Source organism: Myxocyprinus asiaticus, chromosome 23 (genome assembly GCF_019703515.2).
Source record: "Myxocyprinus asiaticus isolate MX2 ecotype Aquarium Trade chromosome 23, UBuf_Myxa_2, whole genome shotgun sequence".
Taxonomy (NCBI): Eukaryota; Metazoa; Chordata; class Actinopteri; order Cypriniformes; family Catostomidae; genus Myxocyprinus; species Myxocyprinus asiaticus.
In genome coordinates, this window is record NC_059366.1 from 12,543,560 (window position 1) to 12,559,095 (window position 15,536).

Here is a 15,536-nt window from a genome sequence, read left to right on the forward strand (position 1 = left end):
ATCAGACATTCACATTGTAATTTTTAAATGAAAATGTTGACTATATCAAGACAACATCAAATACAGTACAATACATATCAGGGAAATTTAAATAAATATGACTGATTAAAATAGACCATGATGGAAATTTTACAACTGGGTCAGTCAGATTTTAGTAAATGACCTGTAAAGCTGTCACTTGCGTGTCAATTATACTAGTACTGAATGTGACAAGCACAAAATATCAGCCAAAGGCTGAGGGAAGTACCTTTTCAGCAGGAGGACAAAAAAAAATCTAATCTAAATCTAAATCTACCAATCTAACCAATCTAAAATCTGATTGTCCGGGTCTGGGCCAGACCTGCTAGCAAGAATGCCTTATAAGATATTGTATCTTTAATTAATCCATTTCCATATCCTAATCTTTCACAAACACATATTCCAGATAGTGGTCTTTCACTGTGACATGAGCCATAACGATTCTGACAATGTCATGATAATTTTTTGTGACATCACATAGACACATCAAAGACAGCGATCTTTCACTAACCACTAATAAACAGTTGTGATGTCTGTGATTTGTGATATCATGAGAATCTCTTATTGACAAGCATAGAGTGTTGATGATTCATCTCATCTGATTCACCGGCGTGACACAGCCATCTGGAACATCAACACTATCAAACACGTATTAGCTGCCATATCAGTCATACTCTCTCACAGTAAAGGAGTGAAAACAAACATGCTGCATCGTTTCAGCCAAGCTATGCACCAACCTTGAAAATATTGCATATGTTGCAGTTTAGCGTAGTTGATTTAAAATTTGACAATATGATTGCAACTGCAAAAATATACAGGCCTCCCCCACCCACTCCTCAAAATCACATACTCAATCACATTCACACACGTATATACTCATAGAGGGATATTCATCATTCCTGTCTAAATAAGGTCATGTATGGAGCGCTGTGTAAGTCCTCACTCACATCTGCTGTTCTACTCTGGCATTCAGAACTCACAACAGCACAAAACTACATTCCCATTAATATTCCTGCTGCCTGCTATATGTTTGTATTTGTTTGTTTACACAGAATCACTGGTAGAACAATTTACGCAGCTATTACACCAAGAAAAAAAGGTACTTTGATCCTCTTTGCAATTCTTTTTATGCCCTTTTCTCCCCAATTTGGCATGCCCAATTCCCACTACTTACTAGGTCTTCGTGGTGGCACGGTTACTCACCTCAATCTGGGTGGTGGAAGACAAGTCTCAGTTGCCTCCGCTTCTGAGACCGTCAATCCGCGCATCTTATCACGTGGCTTGTTGTGCATGACACAACGGAGAGCCACAGCATGTGGAGGCTCATGCTACTCTCTGCGATCCACGCACAACTTACCACACGCCCCATTGAGAGCGAGAACCACTAACCGTGAGGAGGTTACCCCATGTGACTCTACCCTCCCTAGCAACCATGCCAATTTGGTTGCTTAGGAGACCTGGCTGGAGTCACTCAGAACACCCTGGATTCGAACTCGTGACTCCAGGGGTGGTAGTCAGCATCAATACTCGCTGAGCTACCCAGGCCCTGGAAATGGAGGAACTTTAAATTTTCCAGCCTGATCTCATGAACATTATGTGACCGACATTTTGCAAAACAAAATTACTTGCTTCATTACACATTTCGCTACAGTTTCCCAGTGAAATTTCCAGCGGGGGCGCCAAAAACAAGTGAAATGGCATCGTAATCAGATGAGTTTTATTAAGGTGAATATTAGATGGAGGTTTTAATGAGTAAAACATACCTCTCTAACCTAAAACTTTAGCCTAAACCTAACCAATAGTGATCTAAAAGCAAATGCGAAATGAAAAGCACCTTTTCTTAAGCAACCACATCATTTCGTGCCACGTCTATGACACTTTCACCGATCGGTCTTCTGTCTTGTATTTATTGGCATACAAACTTGTGATTGCTCTTTTCTTTCTTGTAACTATTTAATTAAATTGCCACCTTTACTATTCAAATATAGCATTGTGTTACATGTTAATTTGGCATTCACAGTTACAGAAAACCCAACATTTGTTGTGTGTCATGACAAAGGCAAAGCGGCTCTGATGCAGCATTTCAGTTACAGAAAGCTCAGCTTAAAAGCTAAAAAACTTATTTTGCTGCCTTCAGAGCAATGCAAATCTAGTCTAATATTTGCATTTTAAAGTTGCGTTTAATCACATTTTCACATACAGTATATATAACTTTAACACATAGCACAGATTCACACATTACAAATCAAATTTGATGTAAAAAAAGGGAAATGTTTGTTACACGAAGAATGGTGGAGTGCTTTTAGAGGCAATAAACCGGGCCTTTACTATTATCAGTATTACATCACAGCAATTCTCTAAAGTCAATGGAAAGCTCTGCTTATACTCTCGCATTTTCTCATTTGTACAGAACAAGGATGTGTCCCATTTTAGACAGGAAATGAACCCATGCCAAAGGAATGCTGGGAATGGGAACAAGAGGGCACAAACACCCAATGTAAGATCCCTGGGAAACACATTTCATTGAGAGCAGCATATAAATAACGCAAAAACAACATTACAAATAAAGTCAGGCCTTCGCAATGCTTCAAGGACTTCCCAAATGTATTACATGAAATCAAAACTGACCAACAGGAAAAAAAAAATAAAAATAGCTGTAACATTTCATCAAAATGTAATAACTTCCTCCACCTCGGAAACTATTTTTATTTTCATCTGACATCACCTAGGCTATGGGGGTGGGGGGGAAACAATTAACCAATAGCCAAATAGATATTAAGGCATTGTTTTGGGCTACTGCTCTATGTACAGTAATGCAGTCTTTCTATAGCCGTATTAAGCAGAAGATATGACAAAGGAGCTCTTATGGGTGAACTTGACCTCTAGACTCCATATCCTGGTCACCAAATACAGCACTGTTTGTCTTGCTTTTTATTCTGTTTCATTCTGATGTAAAATGGGTAACATTCCCATTTTACGTTGACTTTAAGAGGCACTGTTGATTGCATTTCATTATGATACGGTTTGAAAATGTCTCTTATAATGACAGCAATTTAAAAAAAACAGCACTTTTCTATTTTATTGCAACTTTCTTAATAAGCTGTCATTAATTTCTGTGCTGTGATTGGCTCAGGTTGGTAATCTCACTTATATCATACCTGCTTGCAGCCAGATGCGTTCTAGGGTGGTCCATATGTAGGCGGGGCCCTGTCTGTGGGTGGAGCTAAGGGCCGATACCTCAGACATGGCCTGCTCCAGACGGGACACAGCTAAAGATGGAGCGCTCTGAGACCCTGACACAAAATGACACACATCTCAGTTACTTGAACACACACGCACATTCACACACACACTCATTCACATGCTGATCCACACCGGTCTCTGTCTCCTGGAAGTCTGGGAGTGTGAGATGGAAGCCACTGCCTTTCCTGCTCAAAGGGCCCGGATCAGGAGGTAAACTGCTACTGTCATCCTCCTCACTGGAACAGACACCAAAAGCAGTAAATAACAGCACTTAACAAACACTTCAGACTCTCATAAAAACACTCACGTGCACAGAGCAATAGGGTTGGAAATTGAAAACTGGTCTTATTCAGAATGGCTTCTGGGTTCCAGATCGGGAACCAAATTATTTTCATGGTGTTTCATGGTTTTGTTAATGGTTCTTGAAGTCCTCAGTCTTCTACTGAGGTGGACAGAACATTGTACTAAGGTTTGATCTGTGAACAAATGACTGTTGTTTTTAACGAATTGGTCAAAAGACTCACAAATCAATCTTAAACGGCTCACTCACACATTGAATCAGTTGGGCCGGTTACTGAATTAATTTGACTCAGTCAACTTTCTGTCATACTTTCTGTCATATCTGACTCAAAATAAACTGATAACTGCTACAGTATGATTTCTGAAGGAGTGAGGCATAAAACATGCTTGTTCATATGACAACATACAGTTAAATCTAAACATTTGGAACCATTTTTGTTTGAATAAATGGCAAAAGAATAAAAAAAAGTTTTGTTTCTGTTTAGTATTTTTGTTTATTATAGTAGAGTCTTTTTATAGGAAGTAAAAAAAAAAAAAAAACATTTAAGGAATGGGAATCATTAAGTGCAATAGGAATCAGAACTAGTGTACGGATTCACTTAAAGGGATAGTTCACCCAAAAATGAAAATTGTCTCATCATTTACTCACCCTTATGCCATCCCAGATGTGTTTGACTTTCTTTCTTCTGCAGAACACAAATTATAGATTTTTAGAAGAATAACTCAGCTCTGTAGGTCCATATAATGCAAGTGAATGGTGACCAGAACTTTGAAGCCCCCAAAAGCACAATCATATGACTCGAGTGGTTTAATCAATGTCTTCTGAAGCGATCCAATCAGTTTTGGGTGAAAACAGACCAAAATATAACTATAAATCTTGACATTAGCAGTTTCTTTGACGATCATGATTTCAAGCTCGATTACACTTTCTATAGGGCCATCTAGCATTCTGCGCATGCGTCACTAGGAAGTTTAATCAAGCTTGAAATCATGATCGTGCCTAGAGTCTGTAATGGCAAAATGTACATTGAAAAATGCGCAGAACGCTAGATGGCCCTATAGGAAGTGTAATTAAGCTTGAAATCATGATCATGCCTAGAGACTGTAATGGCAAAATGTACACTGAAAAATGCGCAGACTGATGGATGGCCCTATAGAAAGTGTAATCGAGCTTGAAATCATGATTGCCAAAGAGACTGCTAATGTCAAGACTTATAGTGAAAAAGGAGTTGGTCTGTTTTCACCCAAAACTGATTGGATCGCTTCAGAAGACATTGATTAAACCACTCGAGTCATATGGATTTGTTCTATGCTGCCTTTATGTGCTTTTTGGAGCTTCAATATTCTGGTCACCATTCACTTGCATTGTATGGACCTACAGAGATTAAATATTCTTCTAAAAATCTTCATTTGTGTTCTGCAGAAGAAAGAAAGTCATAAACATCTGGGATGGCATGAGGGTGAGTAAATCATGAAAGAATTTTCATTTTTGGGTGAACAATCCCTTCAAGAATAAAATATTTTCATTCTTATTTTCTAACATACTGTAAGAAAAAGTTAAGAATATTTTAATTCTTATTTCTTACTTCTTATAATTTATCCTACAAACTTTCTTCATTTTTTTCTTGAGTTTATTTTCGTGAATCCGGACCCAAGGATCATTAAATTCCTTACCATTCCCATCCCTACAGAGCACATTACCCGGGTTGGTTGAAGTCATTGCGACTCTGCCACAAGCGCAGCATTTCTTTACAGGTCTGCAAAGCTACTGCTGGGCCAAACAAAACCTCCTCCAGCTTCACTTTGGTAAAGAGCAGACTAAACAAAGACACGAAGACAAAGGCAGAAACAGTAAATAAACAACTGTGCAACACACCATAAAGAAAGAGAATGGGAATGTATTTGAACCCATATATAATTTATAAATATATATATACACTATATTGCCAAAAGTATTCGCTCACCCATCCAAATAATTGAATTCAGGTGTTCCAATCACTTCCATGGCCACAGGTGTATAAAATGAAGCACCTAGGCATGCAGACTGCTTCTACAAACATTTATGAAAGAATGGGCTGCTCTCAGGAGCTCAGTGAATTCCAGCGTGGTACTGTGATAGGATGCCACCTGTGCAACAAGTCCAGTCGTGAAATTTCCTCACTACTAAATATTCCACAGTCAACTGTCAGTGGTATTATAACAAAGTGGAAGCGATTGGGAATGACAGCAACTCAGCCACGAAGTGGTAAGCCACGTAAAATAGTCAGCGGATGCTGAGGCGCATAGTGCGCAGAGGTCGCCAACTTTCTGCAGAGTCAATCGCTACAGACCTCCAAAGTTCATGTGGACTTCAGATTAGCTCAAGAACAGTGCGCAGAGAGCTTCATGGAATGAGTTTCCATGGCCAAGCAGCTACATCCAAGTCATACATCACCAAGTGCAATGCAAAGCGTCAGATGCAGTGGTGTAAAGCACGCCGCCACTGGACTCTAGAGCAGTGGAGACGCGTTCTCTGGAGTGACGAATCACGCTTCTCCATCTGGCAATCTGATGGACGAGTCTGGGTTTGGCGGTTGCCAGGAGAACGGTACTTGTCTGACTGCATTGTGCCAACTGTGAAGTTTGGTGGAGGGGGGATTATGGTGTGGGGTTGTTTTTCAGGAGCTGGGCTTGGCCCCTCAGTTCCAGTGAAAGGAACTCTGAATGCTTCAGCATACCAAGAGATTTTGGACAATTCCATGCTCCCAACTTTGTGGGAACAGTTTGTGGATGCCCCTTCCTGTTCCAACATGACTGCGCACCAGTGCACAAAGCAAGGTCCATAAAGACATGGATGAGTGAGTTTGGTGTGGAAGAACTTGACTGGCCTACACAGAGTCCTGACCTCAACCCGACAGAGCACCTTTGGGATGAATTAGAGCGAAGACTGCGAACCAGGCCTTCTTGTCCAACATCAGTGTCTGACCTCACAAATGCGCTTCTGGAAGAATGGTCAAAAATTCCCATAAACACACTCCTAAACCTTGTGGAAAGCCTTCCCAGAAGAGTTGAAGCTGTTATAGCTGCAAAGGGTGGGCCGACATCATATTAAACCCTATGGATTAAGAATGGGATGTCACTTAAGTTCATATGCATCTAAAGGCAGATGAGCGAATACTTTTGGCAATATAGTGTATATATATATGATGTTCTTCCCCGGAAGTGTCTCTCTGTGTTTACTGAGTGGGTAGATGTCTGTGTGTGCTGGAGGGGTGAAGGTGTGTGGGTGTGGGTGTGCACTCTTCAGAATGTGTGTGTGTGTAAAGAGGGGCAACAGAGCACATGAAGCAGAGATACAGCTGTAAGACACTCGGACTGATTGAAGCTCCTCAGAAGGGGCCTGAAGCTGTGTATGCTGTAGTTCTGGAACAGCAGTATATGCAGTGATTTATACAGGTAAGTGTGAATCACTCTGTCAGGTGTCAAGCGAAAGTGATCCCTGACTTTAACTTTCAAAAGCTCATTTAAAGTTAACATGAAACAACAGTTTACAACCTATTTCACCTCTGTATTCTGCCGTATTTCTGAGAAGAACAAGAAAAACATGTAGAGCAGGACATCATATTATCCATTGCAAATTGAATGAATTTTTAAAAGTGGCCATAACAAAAAAGAGGCTAGGACCTTAACACACTTGTGTTACTTTGACACATAATCCTGACCCTTACTTTCCTACGCAACATTAGAGCGCAATACTGACCCCACATGGTGAGGTACCAACTGAATGTGAGTGGAATCAGGGATTGCGGCATGTAAAAGTAGACAGAGTCTTCAAGTAGATGCTTGCTCTTGAAAAAGTAATATCCGTCAAATCTGTAATGACATTACGGAAACTTCTTCGTTTTAAATCTTAAGATCTGGCAAGTTTAAATTAGGATCTAAACAGATAACTATGGATTCTGGAGTTAGGACATTGCTCGGGTCCCTCCTTCAGTGCAAGTCTATGGGATTTTTCTCCCCAATTTGATTCACCACCAGGGAAAGATGTCAAGCCCTATCAATTACAAAAGTAATAGTAAAGCTCTCCTTAACAAGCCACATGATTTCTGTCCATTCATGTCTGTGGAACAAGTGCTGTGGGGATGAGTAATGCATCAAATGTGATTTCCTGAGGTTAGGGAAGAGGACACAAGGCCCACAAGCCCGCCAAACCTTGACACACACAGCCACACACACATACTTGAAGTTGTCTGGGTGCTGGCTGAGGGTGAGTTTAAGTGTATCTAGGGCATGTTGGTTGTGTTTCTGGGCGCTGAGCAGAAGAGCCAGCAGGTGTAGAGAGTGCAGGTCATCTCCTCGTACATTCAGAGCTGACTGCAACGGCTCCATCGCTTCTGACACCTATTCCACACACAGAAAGAAAGAGGTCAACAACACTGACTGGAAAAACAGGCAATTTATGTACATCTATTTGCCATAAAATGAAAGTAAATGGTGACTGAGACTAAGATTCTGTCTAACATCTCCTTTTGTGTTCCACGGAGGAAAGTAAGTCATAATTTATGTTTGGAACAACATGATGGTGAATACAAACATTTTGGGTGAACTTTTCCTTTAACAAGGAAAGAGATTAATGGGCATTTCTTGTCATGGAAGACATGAGGAGCACAAATTGAGGCTCTGATTTTCTGACTAGTTTCTGTTTATTTAGCGAGAGTGAGCATGTTAACCTGCTGACCTGTCGCACGAGGGCGAGCTGCAGAGAGAGGTAGAAGGAGATCTGAGGGTCCTGAGGGTCCAACGCATGTGCCCTGCGGTCAGACAACAGTGTTATTCTCGTTAACGAAAACGAAATGAAAACATTTTCATCAACTGAAATAAAAATTACAACTGAAATGATTGGAAAAAACTGAAACTAAACTAAAATACTTTTTCATAACTCCAAAACCAACTAAAATAAAATAAAAATGATCTTGAATTAATTTAAGTTTTAGTTTTTTTAATATAGGCAAAGTGTGACACTTCTGGACATTTTTACATTTTTGGTCACTTTTAATTATAATCCAAATGCCACATAACCTGACATTATACCTTTCTAGAAAGCTCAGGATGTCTCCCACCTTAGTCAAAAGCAAAAACAAAGAAATACTCAATACTGATAGAATCTTTGATGACCCTCTTTTGACCAGATCCTAGATTTCTTTCAGGCAGTGTTGGTAAAGTGGAACAGAGGAGAAAATAATTCAATAGAATATATATATATATATATATATATATATATATATATATATATATATATATATATATATATATATGCAAATTATCAGAAATTAATTTTTATATTTTCTTACACACTTTCACATTATAAATCATCATATTTAACATTTACAAACACTAAGTGAACTTTTACTTTTTTATCACCTTTTCTTTACCATTGCTTTTCCCACCAGTAGTCATGAAATGTAGTCTGCCACACATCCTGATGTCAAATTAATTGTTTACTTCTCAATGATTGTTTAGTAATGATTTTAACCATTTAAGGAAATGTATATGGATACAACAGGGGACAAGCTTAACTGTCCCACTTTACCCATCTTCACCCTATATTATAAAATTGGAAAAATGTACAATCTAACTTAATTAAATATGAAAATGCCACTAGATAAAGGTAACACAAGACTGCCCTGTGAAATGTAATGATACCAGTAAATGCTTTAGCTTTGGCAGCCATAAAATACTAAAACTAAATAAAAACTAACTAAACTATAACTAGTTACTAAAACACTGAAAAAATGAAAAATAAACTAAATTGAAATGACAAATTGAATATAAAATAGAAATAAAAACTACATAAAAATAACCCTGGTTCAGTTTACATCTCTGTAAAGATTTCTCTACTTTTCTGCTAGTCTGATATGTCAATCACCCCACAATTTACCCTTTGTTAAGCTCCACCCCCTTAGTTATAGTCACTCGCTCAAGACAAGCTTTACAGAATGGGCGATAGGAATGAATTGGAAATTGCTTTAAACAGCACTATTTTCAGTAAAATGTGCACATACTGTGGTAAAAATTCTATTCATTTTATTCTATCATGGACTGGAATCAAGTGTGACATTGCAAAGTATAGTTTATCTGCAGGGTTACTTATAGACGTTGTTAAATTACACAGTAGCTAACATGAGAAAACTGAGGAGACTGTCAATCAGAATTGAGGCAAATGCTTAATAGTTATATGAAAATTTAAAAGCCTCATTTGATAGCAATTTCAACTGATGACATTAATGTAAGTGAAAAAAATGTGTTCCTGACATTTCTACAACACTATCGCTATAGTTTAGTTACAATATCAACACATAAATGAATTAACGTTAAGTTTACGTAACAAACTTACTTTTGTCCTCACTGATGTTATTCATGTTCATTCGGAAATGAGGGCTGACACATACTGTAGCTTAATCCACAGCATGCACTTCCATAATTTCATGAGATTTATTTAAACATTTGAAAAAAGATACCACATGTATGCTCTCTCTGAGTACTTTGTGTTATTGCAAGTGCCCCCAGCAATAACGTTTTACTGTATTTTTGGTCAAATTCAATTTAAACCTATCCAAACACATGGGACTTCCATAGACTTCCATTAGAAAAAAAGAAAATGCTTGTCCGATAATATGGTGAACTATTATGGTTTTTAAGGCGGGGCTTAGTGAAGGGTCATTTGAAAAAAAATGGGTGCAAGAGTACCCTTCCCACTTTTTCAACCATCATGGTCTCAAATTATTCATTTCTTCCATAGGGATTTCTTAAAATCCTTCATTAAAGAGTTCTATGCCATGAACCAAATCAACCAGCTCCGAGGTGAATCACAACCTTACAAACTTTGATTTGAAGCAAAAAAGTGTTAAAAAATCAGACACAAAGACACAAGACTGTGTAATATCTTTCATGAGGGAATCAACTAAAATCCCATGAATTAATGCGAATTATATAACTGGATTAAAAATTATGGAAAACCAAACGATTGATTTTAAAGTTGCTGATTATAAGTTTAAAACAATATATTTGAACTTTATTGCAAAATATTCAGATGCAAATATATACGTAGTTTGAGAGTGTAGGAAGACAGACTTCTGCGTTATTCACAGTGCACGGCCACTGCAGAGCTTGTTTGGTGCGCGTTGTTTGCTGCGACTCTCTGATTAGTGAATATTTCTGTTAAGGATCATGGGTAGTGTAGTTCTTCACTAGAAATTCCACGATTAAACACGATTCTTCAACAATGAAGTTGAAATAACGTGGGCATGGTAGGTCTGTCTTTTAAGATTTATAAGTTATTGTTAAAAATAAATTTGCCTGTGGAGAAAATGAATAGATATTTACTTCCGGAACCAGTCTGTTGAGCTCTATTTAGCTGCTCTATTTAGTTGAGGCCTGTACATGCACAACTGAACGACGTAAACAGAAACGTACTTTCGCAGTGATTGCAGCGCTCTTCTGTTGAACTCGTCCTGATCGGCTTTCAGTGTAGCTGCAAACACAAAGTTAAAGAGTGAGCCACCTCACACATGAGGAGAGAAGATCAGCTGAGGACAGGAATAGACAGCTGCAGGCCTGAATCATTTTCTCGGATGCAGAGAAGAATAATTGTGGTACAAACACCGGTGAGGTTGTGCTTACCGTCAGAGGCCTGCAGACTACGGCCCAGTCCGATGGCCAGATGAGCTCGAGGTAGAGACTCCTCAGCATACTCTCCTAAACCAACCACACTACCTGCGAGAGACACTGCCTCCTCCAACTCTCACACACACACACTGAGCATTAAAATGTGGTTGTTGTTGTGGATGCTTAATACCAGTAGCTCTCAATCGTTTTTGCAACAGGACCCAGATATCACATTGGACATCAAGTGACTCAACACAATACTAAAATTATTTACCATACAAAAAGTAAACAAAAATGTCCTTAACCCTCCTATTGTCTTAGAGACATTTTTGACACGGTAAGAATACGTTATAAATACAACATAGATTTTGGTACTGTAACCAAACTTTGTGAATCTTTTGTCAGTTTTACCCGTATGGGAAGAACCAGTTGTGACCTCTAACCTTCAGACTTTCTGGATGTTATGCAGCTTTAAATAGTTTTTTTTTTTGTACATATATGAATCAAATTTGACTTAAAATATTTCACGTTTTCTCAAATTTAGCTCCTAGCCCCATTCGGTTCTCTAGCTCCCCCTACCTGCTCCACTAGGGACTGCATCTTTCCCACAAATTACATACTTTCTTTTCAAACAGGGTTTGTGCACACATGCACATGTCCACACACACAAACACACACAGAGAGTATTTTTACCATGGACTAAAAACTAAATGATTTTCATTTCGGTTCGTTCTGAGCAAAAACAATTTTTTTGTTCCGGTTCAGAAGTTCCGCAATCTCATTTCCAAAAGGTTACCGGTTAGAACAAAATAAAAGAACGGTTAATAACGTTCTTTTTAAAATGACAGTACTCTATGCTAAGGGGTGGGTGAAATACCAATTGCAGTGTTGTCAGATCTCACAAGAGAAACAAGCGAACTGGTCTGGAAAAACAAGCCCAAAATAAGCCACTTGCCTCACCAAAATAAGCGAAAATAAGCAATAAATGTTTTTCCTGTGTGGTCGATTTATCGGCATAGAAATTATAATAGTCAGTTAATTAACAGTTAAGTATAATTTTATTTACAGGTCTGCTTCTCAGTCAAAACATATCTAACAATAATTCAGTGAAGACTTGGAAACAACTGAGAAATGTACTTTTTACCTCTAATAATGTTTTCCTTGTATCTGGATTAGCTGTGCATGTATATGTAGTAATTATAGTTGTTAAAACAAGTAACAAGCAATGTAGTAATTATAGTTGTTAAAACAAGTAACAAGCAATGTAGTAATTATAGTTGTTCACACAATGCGACATCCACAACGGGCAATTAGGTAAACAAATGTGTGATGCAGCAATTTCCTTCAGGATCAAAACACTTTTCATTTTTTCGGGCACAATGAAGTGGTGTATTAACAAAAATTTACTGTGATAAACCCTTTGGCCTTTAGTTTCATTAAAAAATTATTGAAACAAAATGAACCGTTTATAAACATTTACCAGCATTTAAAAATAACGTTTTCACTTACATTTTCGGTTACATTCTGCTAAACATTTCATTCGTTTTTAGTTTTTTTTCCTTGAACCGTTATTGGTCCCTGATTTTTACAGTTTTGAACAGGTAATATGTTAATAAATAAGTTTACTAACATGGTTTTATTTGATAGGGTACAATGGGGCTAAAGGCCCTCTAATAGTAAAGGCCTATTGAATATAATTTTCATGGCAATGGAAGAAATATCTATTATGGCACCTTAACCCATTAACCCATAAACCCCTGTAACACTACAAAAAATTGTTTGTTGTTAGCAGAAAGGAATGGATTTGTTGCAATGGACGTACAAAGTAAGCCCATTTTGACTACTGGAAAAGGCGTGTACTAAAATTGCAACTCTAAAATGTACAATGTTGATTTTTTTACAAGCAGAAAAAAACAGAAATGTTTGTACTGTAATATACCCGAGATCCTATAAAATGGCAAAAGTGACAGAAATAAATATAAACTGAGAAATTGTTTACCAATGTTTGCCAAGTTTTTAAACTTTTTTTATTTTTTAAAACTACTTTAAAATTATTACTCAAATAATTAAATTATTAGTAATTTCCCTATCATTACACACTTTAGGACCACAATAAAACAGATTTTCATTAAAGGGATAGTTCACCGAAAAATCCATCCCAGATGTGTATGACTTTCTTTTTCTGCAAAACACAAAGATTTTTAGAATAGCTCTGTAGGTCCATTCAATGCATGTGAATGCTGACCAGAAGGTAGACACATAAAGGCAGCATAAAAGTAATCCATACAATCCAGTGGTTAAATCCATATCTTCTAAAGCGATATGATAGGTGTGGGTGAGAAACAGATCAATATTTAAGAAATTTTTTCTATAAATCTCCACCTTTTACCAGCCCAACCAGTAGGTGGCGATGTGCACGAAGAATGCAATTGCCAAAAACAAAAGAAGAAGTATGTAAAAGTGAAAATAGAGATTTATCGTAAAAAAGGACTTACATATTGATCTTTTTCTCACCCACACCTATCATATCGCTTCTGAAGACATGGTTTTTAACCACTGGAGTCGTATGGATTACTTTTATGATGATTTTATGTGATTTTTGGGGATTCAAAGTTCTGGCCACCATTCACTTGCATTATGAGGACCTACAGAGCTGAGATATTCTTCTTAAAATCTTAATTTGTGTTCTGCAGAAGAAAAAAAATCATACACATCTGGGATGGCATGAGCGTGAGTAAATGATGATGAATTTTTGGGTGAACTATCCCTGTAAGGGGGGATTTAGTGCCGTTGTACACTAATCAAGAATTTAAGCATTTTGAATGGTTTTGAACGTATCAAAATGACCCAAATGACAAAAGTAGGATGCAGTTTCTTAAGACAATAGAAGGATTAAATTGGACTTTTGTGGCTTTTAGTCCATGTCTGTTAGTTTTGAAGTCATCTATATGCAAGTTGGCATAATTCAACATTTAGCAGATATACACATTTAAAAAGTACAGACCTCTCGCAGAAAAATTGACTCAGTATCAAGTACGCCCGCTTAAGGACAAGTCCTTACATGACCTGATTTGATAGTGGGATGATAAAGGGTCACTGTGGGATGCCGTGATCTCTTCCATTAAAACCCTGTACATTAGAGACCTGTGGCTATAGAGTCCTATTGTTCTATAAGCCTCTTATAGCATGCTTTCTGTATTCCAACAGATGTGCCCTAATCTCTTTCAACTTCAAACACGGCAGCACTGCAGTGTGTGTGTGTGTGTGTGTGTGTGTGAATCCTCTGATATATAACTTATTTGATTGGTAGTGTTGTGACTGTACATTGCATTGTGTGTTATTATTTTAACTACATTATTTAGTGGACTGCAGTCCAGATCCGGATCCATGATTGGTTCCATTGGACCACAAATCAGTTTACATTTGTTAATATAATTATAAACATAGCCACCGTAGTTGCAATACAAGATTTGATCATTTTCTGAAGGAAATGTGATTGTTGCTTGTTCATGCAATACTTGCCACCACAATATATGTTGTGGATGTTTGTCAGAGCATTCCTATGTGGTTGCTATGGTGTTCTGAGTGTTTTATACTGCATAGCTATGCAGTTAATAGGGTATTTTGGGTAGTTGCTAGGGCATTGCTAGGTGGTTCCTGGGGTGTTTGGATGGTTGCTTACTGGCCCAAGTGAAAAAAGCCACGTCAGTTTATGGGATTTTTTAAATCCATTTTAACATTCAGTGGTACTGTTATGATAAATGAATTAATAACTATAATAATAATAATAATAATTTAAAACTGTGAAATTAGAAGTCACTGATATCCGCTTACCCCAATCAACCAAGTTCACTTAATGCAACTCATTTGGAGACATATGTTATTGTAATCTAATACTACATCTGTTTCATTTTTTTTAAAGTCAAGTTTAGTATTTTTTATTCATTTTGTTTTTTACATTAATTATTTGAGAATACATACTGGATAGCGGAGCAATCTTGGAGACACTACTGTATTAAGGAATTATTAGTTCTTATATTTACATGGTATTATTTAAATAGCCAATAGCCATTAGTTTACATCATAGCTATGAACCATGATTTGCTGCTTGCTATTGCTAGTCAGAGGCAGTTAGTATTAGTGGGAGGGTCATTCTCATTCCAGAGAGCATTTTATTGGGCAAAAATCTGTCTAGCACCTTTGAACAAAATGAGTCATGAATATTTATGAAATAATACATTCATCTGCTTAAAAGTGTGTTTTGTCAAATTTTAGGAGTACACAAGCACTCCAATCTAGAAGACATGGACTAAAATGTAGTAAAAGGATTC

General features: G+C 37.6%; 1 protein-coding gene across 1 annotated transcript in view; it reads right to left on the bottom strand.

The window, feature by feature from the left end:
* Positions 1–15,536, bottom strand: part of ttc7a (tetratricopeptide repeat domain 7A) — a 49,033-nt gene that overhangs the window by 11,569 nt on the left and 21,928 nt on the right. Inside the window, exons 12-18 of the mRNA XM_051651191.1 lie at positions 11,221–11,338; positions 11,014–11,071; positions 8,279–8,351; positions 7,781–7,941; positions 5,263–5,379; positions 3,394–3,497; positions 3,177–3,311 (exon numbers count right to left, since the gene is read on the bottom strand). Coding sequence (XP_051507151.1) covers positions 3,177–3,311; positions 3,394–3,497; positions 5,263–5,379; positions 7,781–7,941; positions 8,279–8,351; positions 11,014–11,071; positions 11,221–11,338 — 766 coding nt within the window. The remainder of the gene's footprint in view (positions 1–3,176; positions 3,312–3,393; positions 3,498–5,262; positions 5,380–7,780; positions 7,942–8,278; positions 8,352–11,013; positions 11,072–11,220; positions 11,339–15,536) is intronic.